Raw genomic sequence first — 16,981 nt, forward strand, 5'->3', positions numbered from 1 at the left:
GGCAAGTTGCTTGCCACTGAGCCACCAGGGAAGCCAATGTTTTAGTTTAAGAAATGATGTATGTCTTTTAATTCTCATAATAACATACAGTAGGCAGCTTATTATCAGCATTTTAAAGATGAAGAAAGAAAGATGCACTGGAGAATTCAAACTCAGAACCAGAATCTACCATTTTATCTTTAATGTTCTATGTTACTATGAGCAGGTGTTGCTTTTATAAAGACCACCTCTTGGAGCTAGAGAAAAACAAAGACAAATCAGAATGACACTCTGCCCTCATCCAAACTTACCCTCTGCTAGGAAACATTAAGTGGTTATATAAGAAATTACTATGCAATGTAACGGTTTTGAAGAATCAGTACTATAAAAATTTATCTTTTAAAAACATATTATTGAAAAATTAGTCCAAGTTTTTTTGTTGTTGTTGTTGTATATTTTTAATTATTCACGTGTACAGGCAAAGTTGACTAACCCTAACTATAGTTGAAATAAAATTAGGCCTTATTTACCTTTTGGTGCCACCTTATCTTCTGATCATTACTGTTATGGATTACGACAAACTTGTTGGCTGATAGCAACATGAGCTTATCATTTTACACTTCTGAAGCAAGAATTTAACATAAGTCTTATGAAGCTAAAACCAAGGTGTCAACAGGGCTAAGTTCTCTGTGAAGGTTCTAGGGGGGAATCCATTATTTTCCAAATTTTAGAGGCTGCCCACATTCCTCGGCTCAAACCCCCTTCCAGCAAAGATATCATTCTAATTTCTGCTTCTGACATTTGGTTATATTGGGTCCCAGATTATTGGATGAAAAATCTCTCTATCTCAAGAATCTTAATCACATCTGTAAAGTTCCTTTTGCCACATTAGATAACATATTCACACGTTTCAGGCATCAGGACCTGAACATCTTGCGGGGTGGTGGTGGTGGTGGGGTGCTATTTACCTAACCTGGGTGCCTTCCCATTCCCTTTGAATGGGAATGGGAATTCCACCCTACTTTTCCTTTATGCTACCTCCTGGCTTTCAAAGACCTTAGCACTCCCCTACAAATACAAAATGAACTTGTGTTCTGGGCCTTTCCAAGCTTTCTCTTTGTCCTCAACAGAACTTAATCATACTGACTCTAAGAATTACAGCCTACTATTAAAAAAAAAAAAAAAAAAAACTTACTTTAGAAAGAACACGTAGCAGGGGATTTACCCTCTAACCAATTTTCAAGCATACGACACACTACTGTTGACTGCAGGTGCAGTGTTACACAGGAGATCTCCAGAGCGTACTCACCTTGCTAAGTAAAACGCGACGCTCACTGATTAGTAGCCGCTCGCTTTCCTTTTCTTCCAGCCCCTGGCAAGTACCTTTCTACTCTTGAATTTTATGAATTTGATTATTCTAATACCTCATACAAGTAGAAACATTCAGTATATACCTTTCTGTGACTGGCTTATTTCACTTCAGGTTCTCAAGATTAGTACAGCCTACTATTATCTTCATTTTACAAATGAGGAATCTGAAGCACAAAGAGGTCAGGTAATTTATTCAAGACAACATTAGCATTCAAACATAGGTAGTCTAGTTCTGCATGAGAGCAACAGCCAGCAGCTAAGTGTTCAACAGATACGAAGACTACAGTACACTTGTTTTATATTATTGTGTCCCTCCGTTAGAATACGAGCTCCTTAAAGGCAGGAACTTCTTATAGGCTGGTGAATACCTTATTCATCTATTCTACACTCACTAAATACCTCAACTAATTCAAATTTTCAACAAATGTTTATTATATAAACAAAATTTTAAAAATAGTCTTTCACCCCATTTCTTTCAGTTTACAGTAGATGGTAAAAAAGTTTTTCAGACCAGCAAATTTTGTGAAAGAAAATCAACTGGGAGTTAAATTATTCTAAGTCAAGTCAACTGAAAATGCAGATTTCTCTCTAAGGTCTTTAAGAAATCTGTTTATCAGTGAATCTTACATAGTCATAATGGGCTATTTTAGGACAACCTTCAAGTCTTCCTAGAAGTCCTGTCCCTGACAAGAAGGAAGAAGTCAGCAGCAACAACAAAACAATCCCCAAAGCCCTACAGGTCCAAGAAGAATATATTAAATATATGTAAAAACAATGTAGCCTCAATGCTGTCCCCGAAGCTGCAAGATACAGTATCCAAAGAGCTGATGAGGTATTCACAATATAAAATCAAAGAGGCAGAGATCCTTAGAAGTCCCAAAGGTCTTACAGATTTTAAAGAATCTGAGGCCTCATTCATAGCACTTATTCCTAAAAGCAGATCTTTCAACAGAAAGACAAAGAGGCTCTGTTATAACAATTGGCCATTATAAATGAAAAATATTATTGCTTTCTTTATTGTTACTGAGCCAGATTTCCAAACTACAGAAGTGCAGCACACACAATAAAGAGTTAAAGAATCAGGCTAACGATATAGCCTGATGATAACTATGCCATCACAACCTGAAAAATACAATTTAAGTTTCTTAATATTCACAGCAGAAAAAAAAGGTCCATGGTTATAAACAGAGTTTTGATTTACCAAAAACAAAAGTCTAAACATTAAAATATCAGTTTAAATTTGTAAAGCTACCTTTAAGAATGATTATAAATTAGTCTCCTCCCATTGTATAATTGTAAAATCATCTAGTCTTCCCTTAGAAGTACTACAAGGGTACAGAATATTCATCTTTTTAAAATGAAGTGAATAAAAAATACTTTTTTAGAAATCAATGTGCTAGAAAGCTGAAGTAGAAACATCTGTTTTAATATTCAGCTTGAAAATTTCACATGAGAAAAAAAGAGTAAAAATACAAAATTGAAAAACCATGAATACATTTTATATTTGAAAAAACTAGCCAGTGTTCTGATTTGTGTGCTTTTTGTATGCAATCAGAGTGAAATGTGTCTTGTTTGATCAAATAGGAAGTCATTATTAAAGACATAGGAAAATGAAGGCATATTTTTAAACTCACAATTTAAAGTGTGACAGAAATAGACACAAAGAGGATGCTATTATTAAAAGTAGAAATAGATAAAATGAATGACATTTAGCATGCTATCCTCTGTAATTACCTTCTACAGTCAGTGTTTTAAAAAAGTCTATTTCCTTGATAATTTCTTTTTGTCACTTATTTGGACACTACACACAGAAAAATGTTCTCTCCATTATAATATCTTGAATTGACAGGTTAACAGTTATATTTTATGTTGATCGTAAAGATCACTCTTATTTGGGGACAAATTTTGTTTCAAAAAGTTTTTTTCATTAGAAGTACTTACAACAATGTTACAGTTCTCAAAAGTGATCTACATGTGCCAAAAAATAATTAGGAGTAATATTTGTAGCAAAAAGCTATTTTTCAAATAAAATATAAAAAGTAATCAATTTTGTTATGTTTCACCTTATGGTTGCTATGTCATATATGCCTGTGTCTAGATATGACATAATTTTATTTAGAATCCCACAAATAATTTCAATAATTTTATACAGAAAATTATGTGTTTCCTAAAAAGAATCTCTTGTTTTAATCTATTTTTAATTAAATAAATACTTTTAAAGGTGAGAGTTGAATCTTTTTTCTTCAAAAGGTTTCATTTATTTTAAACCCATATCATAGAAATAACTGATATTTTACCATAGAAAGAATGAACTCTAGACTATGTATTTTACTGGATATTACCTATCCAGTTCTACAAAATGTTTAGACACTGATTGGCTTAAAAACATGAAGGTGTTCCAAATTGATTTAATTAATCTTGAATATAAAATTATTAAGTTAATCTGGAAAAAAACAACTTGAAATTACAAGTTTAATGTACTTTTCTGATCTAGCCTTTTTAACTTCTCCTGTTGTAAAGTCATTTGCCTGCTTTTAGCACCCTCTGCAGGTGAACCAATATTATACATGACTTATATGCCTTTAAAAACCAGTAAAATGGAACCTTTGTGGAAAGGGTGAAATGAAGGTGATTAAACTGTGAAGAAATAAAATAAACAGACTACATTTTCTTAGTTCTGTTCAGGCAAGAAAATTCTGTTTGTAAGTTAATTATCCAATTTACTAAATAAAACAACAACAAAAAGCTCATGTGTGTGCATATGTGTATTTCAAAGCTAAAATGTTACTCTTCATTGTAATCACGGACATACAGAAAAAGCTCAAAGGCAATACTAAAAAAGAAATTACAATTTGTAGATCATGCCAAGAATATTCAAATGATAAATTATTTGCAAGTAAAATGAAACTGCCAACTCACCATCCCTGTTGGACAGCAGACACACCAGGCCGTTGAGGCATGTGTCCGAGACTTCTGTGATGCTGGTTGCACATCTGCCTATAGTTTGAATAGTGGCTGCTGCAAACTGTTTATCCTGGCTTTTCACATAGGTCTAAAAAACATTGTCTCAATTAGTTTACACACTGGTACTATCAAGCAAAGAAAAATATCCCTATAATATGAAGCTTTGTCAAAATCAAATTCTAGAATACACAATTTTCTCACCTATAGGAACAAAAGGAAGTCCACCTTTTCACTCACAGAATGTGACTGTAGTGCAGGCACGTTCTCAAGTCGGGCCCTTCACCTGTGGCCACAGTAGCCTATAACTCCAAACAGGTGGGGGGCAGTCACCCAAGGTAGCAATTAGTTTAAGTGGAAGGTTGAAAGAAATGATGAGACCTCTGTTTTTGGAGGTTTCAGTTCATTTAACCAGCAGCATCTATAAATCTATGAAAAAAGGGTGGCCTTTTCAGAGATACTAAACCTAAATATTGGGAGAAGTGGAGAAAAAGGAGCAATATGCTACCGATAAACATTTTACTTTAAAAAAAATTATCTGAATGGTGGTAAAACTACAACAGCCACAGTAAGAAGCATTTCAATAAAGACTTTATAAATATACCTAATTTGCAATAAAATAAAACATCACACTTTTGAAAAAGATTTTCTTGAAAAAAATGTTTTAAAAATACAATGTAAACCACATATTTATACAAACTTAAGAAATTAATCACTTATTTACTACAGGCCTAAAAAATTTTCACTTTGGTTGTTACTTTCCTAATTCAAAAACTAAGCTTTTACTGGGTACAGACAGAAAAAAGATGTACTTTTAATAAATATGCACATTTATGTACAAAATATAAATGGATTTAAAATCCCATTTTCAAGTGGAATTAAAAAAAAACATCCCCAAACTCAAATAACAAGCACATAATGTAGAATTAACACCTTGTTCATCTAACATGCAAAAAAGGATATGCATTTAAATGGTGTCTAAACGACAAATGGAAGAGAAAATCCAAAAACTATCTAAAAGACACATGAAATTGGTGAAAAGGGTACCAAAAACACGATTAAAGGTTGAAGAAATAAACAAATTAAATTTCTTAGTTCTCTGTAAGAAAAATCAACTGTATTTAAAACCATTTCCCAGTTGATTACCTAATTTCCTCAATCCCAGAAAATAAGTCCTTTGAAAAGTTCTCTATTATTTCAAAAAGTTATAAAGAAACTGTAACACCTATGGGCATAACACATAAACACAGAAATAAAGTACACATATAGACAGTGATAAAAACAGATGTATAAAGAAAGAATACACTTAAAAGTCTGACTAAAGAATGGACCTTATGAAATAGCCTGATATTAAATGAAATGACTGGATTACCAATATTCTGAAATAGATAAACAATGCCATAAAATTACCTGAGACTCACTCCCTACCACTCCAGTAACCTGACAGAAGCAGAAAGTAGAAAGCAAAAGGACATCCAGACAGATTACACAGCTCATACATGACAGCAGGATAAGGGACAACTGCAAGCACAGAGACAGAAACTTAAAAGTAAATAAGCAAACCTATAAAAATGAATTACAGGTCACATTTAAGCAATGTTCTATAGCCACAGATTACTAGCTAAGAACTTGAGATACTGTATATTCTGCCATGCAAATATAAAATAAGCATATATCCTAATTTTATAAGAACTTTTTCTAAAAAAATATATAGCATTAAAGTATAGTAATCCAGTTACAAAATTACAAAGCATGAATATATTATAATATCCCACTACTCCTGCTAAAAGTATAAGATCACATAGTCAAAAAGAAATACAATGTCTATACAGCTAAAAAGAAATTTAGGACAGGCATAAAGAATGATTATAGCAACAAAATAACTTTAATCTATAAAAGCTGTGTGTGTGTGCTCAGCTGCTCAGTCCTGTCCTACTCTTTGGGACCCTATACACTTAAAAGCTACCATCTATCACACAACCTAAGCAAGAATACTGGAGTGGGTTGCCATGCCCTCCCTCCTCCAGGGGATCTTCCCAACCTAGGGATAACACCCATGTCTCCTGCACTGGCAGGCTGGAGTCTTTACCACTGAGCCACCTGGGAAGCCATGTATAAAAGCTGGGGGTAGACAAAAATTCTGGGAATAGTGTGTGGCATGCGGTATACTTTAGTTATGAAAAAACTGCTGATGAAATGTAAAACCCGTAATATTGATATAAGGTTTTCTATTACTGTGCTCTACCACTAAGTCTTCAGAGCTAACTCTTTCATCATAAAAAGCCTAAGAGCCATGAGGGAATTTTTTTTATGTTTTTGGAGCATGTGTATCTGGGAAGCATCTCAACTATCCACATATAGGATTTTAAAAATACAGCAAAGCATTAACAAGTAAACAATCATGAGAAGGGCAATTTTAAACCAATTTTTTTGAGCTATACATGAAGCTAGCAGACACTGTCTAAAATAGAAGCAGACAATCAAATAGGGACAACCAAATAAGAAATGAAGCCATTTTCCTGAGTACAGAGTGTAGCACAAACTATTGATGATGATAAGAAAGAGTTACAAACTAGTCTCTCAAATTCTACAATATGAAAGGGACTACATTTTATTTCCCTTAAATTTAAAATTTGTAGTTGATGTTTATTATTGAAAACTTATAAATTAGTTGTCAACCTTCTTCCAAATTATAGTTTTATTTATACAGTTACACACATCTAAATTGAGAAACATATGTATCTAACTTAAAACTGAACAGATGTTTTAGAAGTTATTACATAATTAGCATTGTACACAAACCTGAAATTCTCGAAGAAGAGTTGATATGTTGGCTTCATTTGCCAAGTTTGTCAAAATTTCAAGCTAAGGTAGAAAAAGAAAAAGTAAACGTTTTTTGATGGTATGGAGACAGCAACATGGAAACTTACAATGCCATATGGAAAACAGATAGCCGAAGAGAATTTGCTGTATGACCAGGGAACTCAAACAGGGGCTCTGTGACAATCTAGAGGGGTGGGATGGGGAGAGAGGTTCAGGAGGGAGGGGACATATGTATACCTATGGCTGATTCTTGTTGATGTCTGACAGAAAACAGCAAAATTCTGTAAAGCAATTATCCTTCAAATAAAAATTAAAAAAAATAAAATAAAGAAAGTGAATTTAATAAAGGTTAGCCATTTAATAGAAAGGTAATTTCTATTTTTAAAAAAATGCCTATTACAAATGTGAGACACTACACCTTTCGGGTGAACTTTGCCTCCCTACATCTATGAACAGAATAATTATATGGTGCTTAAAAAATAATTACAAAAAAGAGAATTCTACAGCTTCGCTAATTGTTTGCTCCAATTTTACAATTTATTATCTAATTAACCTAAACAACTTAAGGCAGTTTTCTTTTTCTTTTAATAATAAAGTTAGAAAACAACTTGCCCTCCATGTAATACCTCTATATTCCAGATACCAATTAATTCTTTTGACTAGTTTTCCTTCATCCTACCAAACCAAATATTTAGACATTTTAATTCTTTCTTCTGGATTTAGCTAAAAGAAATGTGCAATTAAAAGTTCATTTCCAATAGGCTTGCTAAAAAAATTTCAGGATCTACTCATAAAAAGTATTCAATTTATCTGAAGGAAAGCTTCAAAAAGGAAAACAGGAATACAGAACAGATGGGACAAACAGAAAAATAAAATAAAAGATGCAGACATAAACATATTCATATCAATAATTACATTAAAGGCAAATGATCTAAACACTCTAATTAAAAGGCATAGATTGTATGAGTTTTCCTATATATTCTGGATACTAGTCAATTTTTAGGTTATGTACTGGAAATATTTTCTCGATTATGAACTGACTTTTCATTTTATTTTGATAAGAACATCTTTGTTGTACTATTTTAAAAAGTAATTAACACAGAGAAAAGGTAAAAAGCAGTTTTTATCTAAGCCATTTGCTTCTAGAGTTGCCAAAATGATACCACATCATCTCCAAACACATCTTGTATGTATTTTCTGCAAACAAGGACATTGTCCTACAGGCCACAATACTACCAAGAAAACCAGGAAATTAACACTGATACATCAAATCTATACAATAATCTTTTATATTTAAGTTTCACTAATTATCTCATAATGTATTAAAAAAAAGATCCAGTTCCATATCATACATTATATTTAGTTGTTTAGTTTCTTTCGGTATAAAAGTTTCTTTTATACTCAACCTTTCTTTTGACCTTCAGGACGTGGATGCTTTTGATAACTGCAAACCAATTATTCTGTAAATTTATTATACAATTTGGGCATGTCTTAGATTTTTTTTTTTTTCTTAAACTTAAGTTTCCATGTGATTAACCAATCATTCCAATATTTGTTGATTAGTCTACTATTGAATAGCTCTCACTGGTTTGTAATGTCTCCCCCATATATGATACATTTTGATATGCACAGATCTGTTTCCATGCTTCATATGTTATTATCACATAATCCAAGTATCACATTGTTTTCATCATTATAACTTTATATTCATAACTACACTCTATACTGTAGTTATCATTCCCTGAATACAACTCTTTCATAATCTCTTGTAGTTGCATAAAATGTGCCTTTTTTCCTACACTGAACCCTATAACATTGCTATCAACTTACCTACCAACGCCAAAAAAAAGGACAAAATCATGTCATTCTTTTTAGATCCACTCTAGTATCATCTTTTCCATCAGTCTTTTCTAAATATACCAGAAAATTAGCTGCATCTTTCTCTTTTTCCACAACACTCAATTCACATCTATAAATCATTTAAAACACAGTGCTGAAATTATCTATTTACATGTCTGTCTCTTTCACTTACTGTGAGTTATTCAAGGTATAGGCAGCATGTCTTAACTTTGTCTTATTAAAATATAGCACAATAATTGGTATACAATAATGTAGTTTTAAAAGCATAAAGAAAATCCCATGTATCTATTAAAAAATAAGATTTATTAAAATTTTCAAAAGGTCTCCATTTTGAAAATGCTAAACTAAAAGTTACAGCAATAGTGTCAAAGTAATTATCATTAAAGTCTCTGAAAAATAAGAGCATGCATACCTTCAGTATCTTGATCATAGTTGGATCAGTTGACCTAACGTAAAAGCTCTTCAGATAAGGTTCAAACATACCCTAGATTACAAAAATAAATATATAAATACATTTATGATACTAGTGCATTCATTTCTCTCTTAAATTTTATGTTCACAACATACGTACCTTTCTTTGAATTGACATAGTTGCTATATTCTGTAGGACAATATATTGCACTTCCCTAGAAATTAAAGTAGAATTTTGACTAGGTATATTTTCCAACAAAATATATCCTAAAGTAAACAGTATACTAAAGAAAAAAATCAGCAGTAAGCTTCATACTGAAAGGAACTCAAATATAATACTGAAAAATTTCTAGCAAATCTTAAGATATTTATGCCTTCTTTTAAAAATTTTCCCTATAAGCTATACAACATTAGATTTGATTCATCACATGGAAGAGTTAAAACAAATGTCGTAATACTGTATTCCTAAGAGGCAGGGCCAATGCTATGCATGCTCTGAACATATGCAAAGAAGGTGTTCTTAGGGTTAACGGAACAAACATAACCACAGTGTTAATACAAACTCTTGACCGGAAGGCTCATCATGTGACTCAATTCTGTCCAAAGTGAAAGACAGGTTTTAAAAGAAAAAAAGCCATGTTATTTTATGTCCAAATATCTAAGAAATGAACGCACAACTGAACCTGGTATAATGCTTCACATGAAAGATGCATTCCAGATCCTTATCCGAACCAGCTATGGACAACAAAACTTAATGAACTGATAAAAGGGAAAGAATGACTATGCGAATAGACAGAGGAACACAAAGGAAATAGTATCTTACTAAGGAAGGGCAAAAGCCAACCCTGGGTGAAAGTTGTGGCACTAATTCTGAGCTAAGAACAAAAATAAATATTTATCTTTCTTCTCTCAACTCATTAACAGAAGTACTCAAAGGAAAAAAATTTAATTTAAAATAACTGATTACTGCCTAATATTCAGGGTAAGCTAAATAGCTTGAAACAACAGTTTTCTTAAATACAGAAAACAAAACAAATGACAAACATCTGATCTTAAATTTACGAAGTACATGTGACAGGAACTCAAGGTTTCCTGAATTGTTGACTTGAACTGCTGAATTACAGAGAGGTAAAATGGAAAAGTACACTGCTACCTACCTGCCTATCTCCAGGAAATAACAAGCTTATGCATTTCTTTAAAACAAGTAATATTAAGAATATAGCTGTCTTCTTAAGTAGAACTACAGTAATTAAATATTGCAACTTCACAGAAAGCAGTTCTGTCATAAACTACATAATTCAGCATATGTATTGCTTTATATGAAGTCTTATATAATTATACTAGTCAATATAATAATACATTTAATGTAGTTTTTCAGTGACTCCAGATTTAATGTAAATCCCCATATTGTCATGCCTAGAAATACCAAAATACTAGGCTACTGTAATAGCATATACTACATTACAAAAAAATACTTCCAATTTCTTTGGGCTTAAAGGTAAAAAAAAAAAAAAAACTTCAATATTTAACACTAACTTTGAAATTAATAATCTAAAGGCTTTTATAATATAATCCCTTTAAGTATGAAATCTCAATTGATAAAATACAGTCAGAACCATGTGTTAAATGCCTACCAGACACATTTGATTTGTTCAAACATTACTAGTGAAGTAATATAATACAAAAGAAAACACACATATAAAATCTCGTCATACCTATTGCTACGAAGTAAACGCACTAGTGATTTAGAAATAATGCCAGCTTCCGATTTTGGTGCTATATGCCAATACAGTTGAGCAACTGCCATAACCACCTAAAAGATAAAGCATGAAAACAGTAAGAACTATGAGCAGTTCCACACTACAGTTTCAAAGCATGTTCTTACATATTATTTCCTTTAACACCTACAAAATCCCCATGAACTAAGATGAGTATGTTGTTACCCTGTGTAGGTTGAATAGGGTCCCCCTAAGAATGCATGCCTACCCTCAGAATGTGACCTTATTTGGAAATGTGGTCTTTGCAGATTTTATTAAGGTAGTGATCAAGATGAGATCATACTTGATTATAGAGTGGGCCCTAAATCCAATGTGGATGTCCTTATCAGAGACAGAAAAGGACACAGAGAAGAAGACAGTATGAAGACGAAGGCAGAAACTGCAGTGAGGCCTGTAAGTCGCGGAACGCCAGAAACTGCTGGCGATCACCAGAAGCTAATTTCTCCCTAAGAGCTTCCAGGAGGAACCCACCCTGTCAACATCTTGACTTAGACTTTGGGTCTCCTGAAATGTGAAAGAGTAAATTTCTATTTATTTTTAAATTAATATTTTTTTCTTTAATAAAAAATTAAAGAAATTTTTATTTCTTTAATCTACACAGTTTTTGGTAAACTGATATGGCAGCTCTAGGAAAGAAGTACTGTACACCCTCAGGAAAAAAAAAGAATGTTCAGTGAACCACCCAAGGTCTGACATGCCAGTAGTACATGGCAAAGCTTGACACGCACTCCAAAGCCCACAGTCCTCCTAGTGTTGCTGCTGCTGGTGCTACCCTGAGACAGGGGATGAAACCAGACACTCAAAGGTAACAGTAGTAAGTAGGTTAAAATTTTTAAAGAACCCCCAAATTCAGTATATTTAAGTTATAATTAAGGGAACTCTAATAAAACAATTCCTCTAAAAGAGCAGCATTTGAAATCCTGTTTTTCAAATGTAGAACCTTAAAAATAGTGTTTGGTTCAAAGCTATTATTAAAGTCAGACTTTCCCTGTCATAAAATTTAATAAGACTAGTTTCCCCACATGCCTCAACACTTAGATCCGGAGATGGAAACTCCAGACTTTCCACTTAGTGAAAGTATTCAGTTCGGCACGTGACAACTGCGAAGAGAGAGCTACAGAAATTAATCATCTTGTCTTTGGTTATGAAGATATATTAATATTGCTTTATTTTTGCTTGGGCTGTAGGTAACAAATATATAGCAGGACTTTTATGTATGCCTGAAGAGTTTACAGTACTTGAGGGTGCTTAAAGCAAAAACAGTTTCTTCTAGAACTAAGAAACATTTTTTAAAACTAGAGTTATAGGTTCCTCAACTTACTGCTCTATGGCATTTTTGTGTACTTTTCTTTTTTGTAACAACACTGATGTCCAGCTTTCAGACATGACTTGGGAAATTGAGTTTAAGAATATCTAATTTCTTCACTTGTGATCTACAAATACACTTTAATTATAGAACAGCCTCTGCTGAATTTAAAATTTTAGTAAGAAAAAATTAATTACTGACAACCTACAAATAGGTGACAGTCATTTTTTAAAAATATTAAAGCACACAGATGGCTAACAAGTATTATATGTAAAAAAGAAAGCTGAAGCTTAATAAACTGTACTTTCTATGTGTGTTAATGATTTTAAGATTCTAGATTCTACTTAGTACGTCATTTGTTCTGATACATTAATTAGGGCACTCCAAAACCCAAAGGGGCTAAAGGATCTTCTTTTTCCCCAATATTTACAAATCTAAGCGTCTTAATCTCTCTTCAATACCCCAAATTTGAATTTTATAGTCTAATTTGTAAAAGTCATGAGGGACGCTCCCATAACTCCAAAACAACTGAAAATACACAACCTGATAGGCCTTCAGCACTTACACTATATATGTTTATAAGAAAGTACATCCGGTAAAAACTTTTCTATTCCTAACCATTCATATACTATCACCTTATCCAGACTGTCAGAACAGCCTCCACACAGGACTGACAAAGTTTCCTGAAACAAATTCTCAAAGTCTCTCTTGTAAGCTAAGGCTTAAAAAAAAAAAATCTATTCACAATCCTTCCAAAGTCAACCTTTATGTGTATTTATTGTTGCTCAGTCACTAAGGTATGTCTGACTCTTTGCAACTCCATGTGCAGCACACCAGGCTGCCCTATCCTTCACCATCTCCCAGAATTTGCTCAAACACATGTCCATTGAGTCAGTAATGCTATCTAACCTCTGTTGCACCCTTCTCCTCTGCCCTCAATCTTTCCAAGCATCAGGGTCTTTTCCAGTGAATTGGCTCTTCACATCAAGTGGTCAAAGTATTGGAGCATCAGCTTCGGCACCAGTCATTCCAATGAATATTCAGGGTTGATTTCTTTTAGGATTGACTGGTTTAATCTCCTTGTAGTTCAAGGGACTTTCAAGAGTCTTTTCTAACACCACAGTTCAAAACCATCGATTTCTTCAGCACTCAGCCTTCTTTACTTATGGTCTAACTCTCACATGGGTATATGTCTACTGGAAAAACCATAACTTTGACTAGATAGACCTTTGTTGGCAAAGTGGTGTCTCTGCTGTCTAGATTTGTCATTGCTTTTCTTCCACGGAGCAAGCATCTTTTCATTTCATGGCTGCAGTCACTATCTGCAGTGATTTTGGTGCCTGAGAAAACAAAATCTGTCACTATTTCCACTTTTTCCCCATCTATTTGCCATGAAATGATGAGACCAGACTCCATGATCTTAGTCTTTTGAATGTTGAGGTTCAAGCTAGCTTTTTCACTCTCCTCTTTCACTTTCATCTAGAGGCTCTTTAGTTCCTCTTCACTTTCTGCCATTAAAATGGTATCATCTGCACATCTGAGATTGTTGATACTTCTCTCGGCAATCTTGATTACACCTTGTGAGTCATCCAGTTCAGTATTTCAAATGATGTACTCTGCATATAAGTTAATAAACAGGGTGACAATATACCGCCTTGACGTACTCCTTTCCCAATCTGGAACCAGTCCTTTGCTTCATGTCCGATTCTAACTGTTGCTTCTTGACCTGCATACGGGTTTCTTAGGAAGCAGGTAAGGTGGTCTGGTATTTCCATCTCTAAGATTTTTCCACAGTTTGTCGTGATCCACACAGTCAAAGGCTTTAGTGTAGTCAACAAAGCAGAAGGAGATGTTTTTTTGGAATTCTTTTGCTTTTTCTATGATAGAATGGATTTTGACAATTTGATCTCTGATTCCTTTGCCTTTTCTAAATCCAGCTGCACCAAATAAGCAGGATACCAAAACATATTGGAACAAAAAATAAATTACCTCTAGTTGGTATATAATCAAATAAGCAGGGAACCAAAGTATACTGGTACAGTACAAACTACCTCGATTTGTTTCACTATTCAAAAACATTTTTGATCAGTAAGTATTTGGACTATAAGCCAATTTCCAAGAGAAAGTTAAATTAAAAATGAGTAAATTATAAAGTAATTTTAGTTGGTGAGTTACAGCTACTGAAGTAACATCAAGTCAAGTGAGGGCACACTGAAATATAAGCATATTTTACAATATTAATAAAATAACATATGTGTCATTATTGTGCATAGTTACTTAATCATGATTTAGAAACTAAATACAAAGTATAAGATAAAAACTTCTGCTAATTCCTAAGATACACATACAAAGCTCTAAGGACCAAACTCTCAAGCATCAGAAAACAAAGCAGTTCAAGGGAAACTCTCATTTTCAGTTTTAACTAGCTGCACAGAATGATTCATTAAGAATTTGTTTTTAATTAAAATAAGTTTAAGAAAACATTTAACTGGAATTCATCAAAACTTACATAACTTCCAGTTAAGAGGAAACAAAGGTATAGTAAAGAAAGTAACCAGACAAACCCAGAGAACATTTTGCAAGACTTGAGAGTTCAGAAGATGTATAACAACCAGATGCAGTGTAACCGGTATAGGTGAACCAGTTATAGAAGAATTTAGGGTAAACTGGTATCTCATGAGATGAAATTTTACTGAAGTAGAAATAGGGAACTGACTAGAAAAAATATGTTACAAAATATTATGTGTACTATGACTTTTATCTTGGTTTAAAATATATTATGTACAGACATACACACATATGAAAGAGGAACACTTATACAGAAAAGAAGGATCTTGGGAAAACTGCATTAAGATATTATAACTGATAGAAATATAATGCTTATATTAGTTTTTCTAGTTTGTATTTTCTAATTTTCAACTGTATTCTTTTAAAATATTTTAAAATATAGTTATTTAAAATAAAGATATAAAACAAAACAAAAACTTAGGACCTGAGTAAGGATGATTTTTAATTATTCTTACCAGCTAAAATTTACTGTGCGTGTATGAAGTGTCATGCTAGGTGTTTCTAACTATACGTTACTCTTTTCAAAACTCTGATTAGATAAAGACAAATATAATGGGCAGAGGATGAGATGGTTAGATAGAATCACTGACTCAACAGACATGAATTTGAGCAAACTCCAGGAGATAGTGAAGGACAGGGAAGCCTGGCATGCTGCAGTCCACAGGGTCACAGAGTTGGACATGACTTAGTGACTGAACAACAACAACCTTATTAAGTACTCACAACAATAATTTCATAATAGAGAAATACATACAGTCTTCCAATCAACTGCAAAACATCTTGGGCTCGTATCTCAGGAATCCAATTACAAAATCAAAAAGAAAATGAAGAACAATAGGCATACAGCTACCAAACCAAGTAACCTACAAAAACCTGATTTTTAGTATACAAGCAAACAAATAAATGCTCCATTAGTAAACTCAAAATTACTTATTGAACTTGCATATTTTTAAGCACCGTTTTAAAAAGCTGTGAACTATTTCTTGTAATGGTTTTTACATACCGCTGCATTCCTGCTCTGAAGCAAAGGCTTTGTATTCCGAATTAAAAGTCTATGGTCTGGATCCATAGCATACGGCCTCTTCCTTTTGTCAGCCTTTTCCTTCTGTTCCTCATCGGAATCATAGAAATCCTTTTCATTGTCCTCTAGAACATCACCCTACAGGAAAGAAATCCAATTCCAAGATGAGTTCAGACCTGGAACCGCCCAAATACTACACAAAGAAAACTTTTTAAAAAACATCTACAATAATGATAGTATTTTACGAATACTACTGTGCAGGCAATTTGAAACTGTGTTACTTATATGGAAGAAAGGCCTTGCTTTTTCTTGTATTTTATGGCACAGTAACTGTCCTTTAGTGTAATAGATAATATTTTTATATTACATAGCAAACCTCACATTAAATTAGCATAGAAATACCCACAGTCATCCAAAGGGAAAACCTGACCATTAAATTCTAACAAAGCCTATGATATGAGACTACCCAAAGCTGAAAACTGTTTCCATAAATTATCAGTCTCTCTGTAACTGGATCAAAGGGTCAGAGGAAAGAAGAAAATTGTTTGAACTGCAACACACATAAAAGAAATCATTAATAAAGTTTGACAGGTTAAAAATTGGTAATTAAGGTCCCTGTGTTGTCAAGAAAGACTCAGTTTGAGATTTATGTATATCCCTGAGACTTGATTATATGTTTTTGTCTTGTACTTTTTATTTATTTGAATTCTCTATTATCCCTGTCAGTAAAATTAGCCTATAGGTGCATGCGTTCGTGCATGCAGTTGTTCCAACTGTTTGCGACCCCCTGGACTGTAGCCTGTCAGGCTCCTCTGTTCATGGGATTTTCCAAGCAAGATTACTGGAGTAGGTTGTCATTTCCTCCTCCAGGGGACCTTCTCGACCTAGGGATGGAACCCAGGT

General features: G+C 33.3%; 1 protein-coding gene across 3 annotated transcripts in view; it reads right to left on the reverse strand.

The window, feature by feature from the left end:
* AP3B1 (adaptor related protein complex 3 subunit beta 1) overlaps window positions 1–16,981 on the reverse strand; it is a 236,951-nt gene that overhangs the window by 124,357 nt on the left and 95,613 nt on the right. For all 3 annotated transcript variants that reach the window (XM_055536639.1, XM_055536640.1, XM_055536641.1), the window contains exons 8-13: window positions 16,061–16,216; window positions 11,121–11,218; window positions 9,566–9,620; window positions 9,407–9,478; window positions 7,114–7,176; window positions 4,270–4,402 (exon numbers count right to left, since the gene is read on the reverse strand). In XM_055536639.1, coding sequence (XP_055392614.1) covers window positions 4,270–4,402; window positions 7,114–7,176; window positions 9,407–9,478; window positions 9,566–9,620; window positions 11,121–11,218; window positions 16,061–16,216 — 577 coding nt within the window. The remainder of the gene's footprint in view (window positions 1–4,269; window positions 4,403–7,113; window positions 7,177–9,406; window positions 9,479–9,565; window positions 9,621–11,120; window positions 11,219–16,060; window positions 16,217–16,981) is intronic.

Source organism: Bubalus kerabau, chromosome 10, assembly GCF_029407905.1.
Source record: "Bubalus kerabau isolate K-KA32 ecotype Philippines breed swamp buffalo chromosome 10, PCC_UOA_SB_1v2, whole genome shotgun sequence".
In the NCBI taxonomy this organism is placed as follows: domain Eukaryota; kingdom Metazoa; phylum Chordata; class Mammalia; order Artiodactyla; family Bovidae; genus Bubalus; species Bubalus kerabau.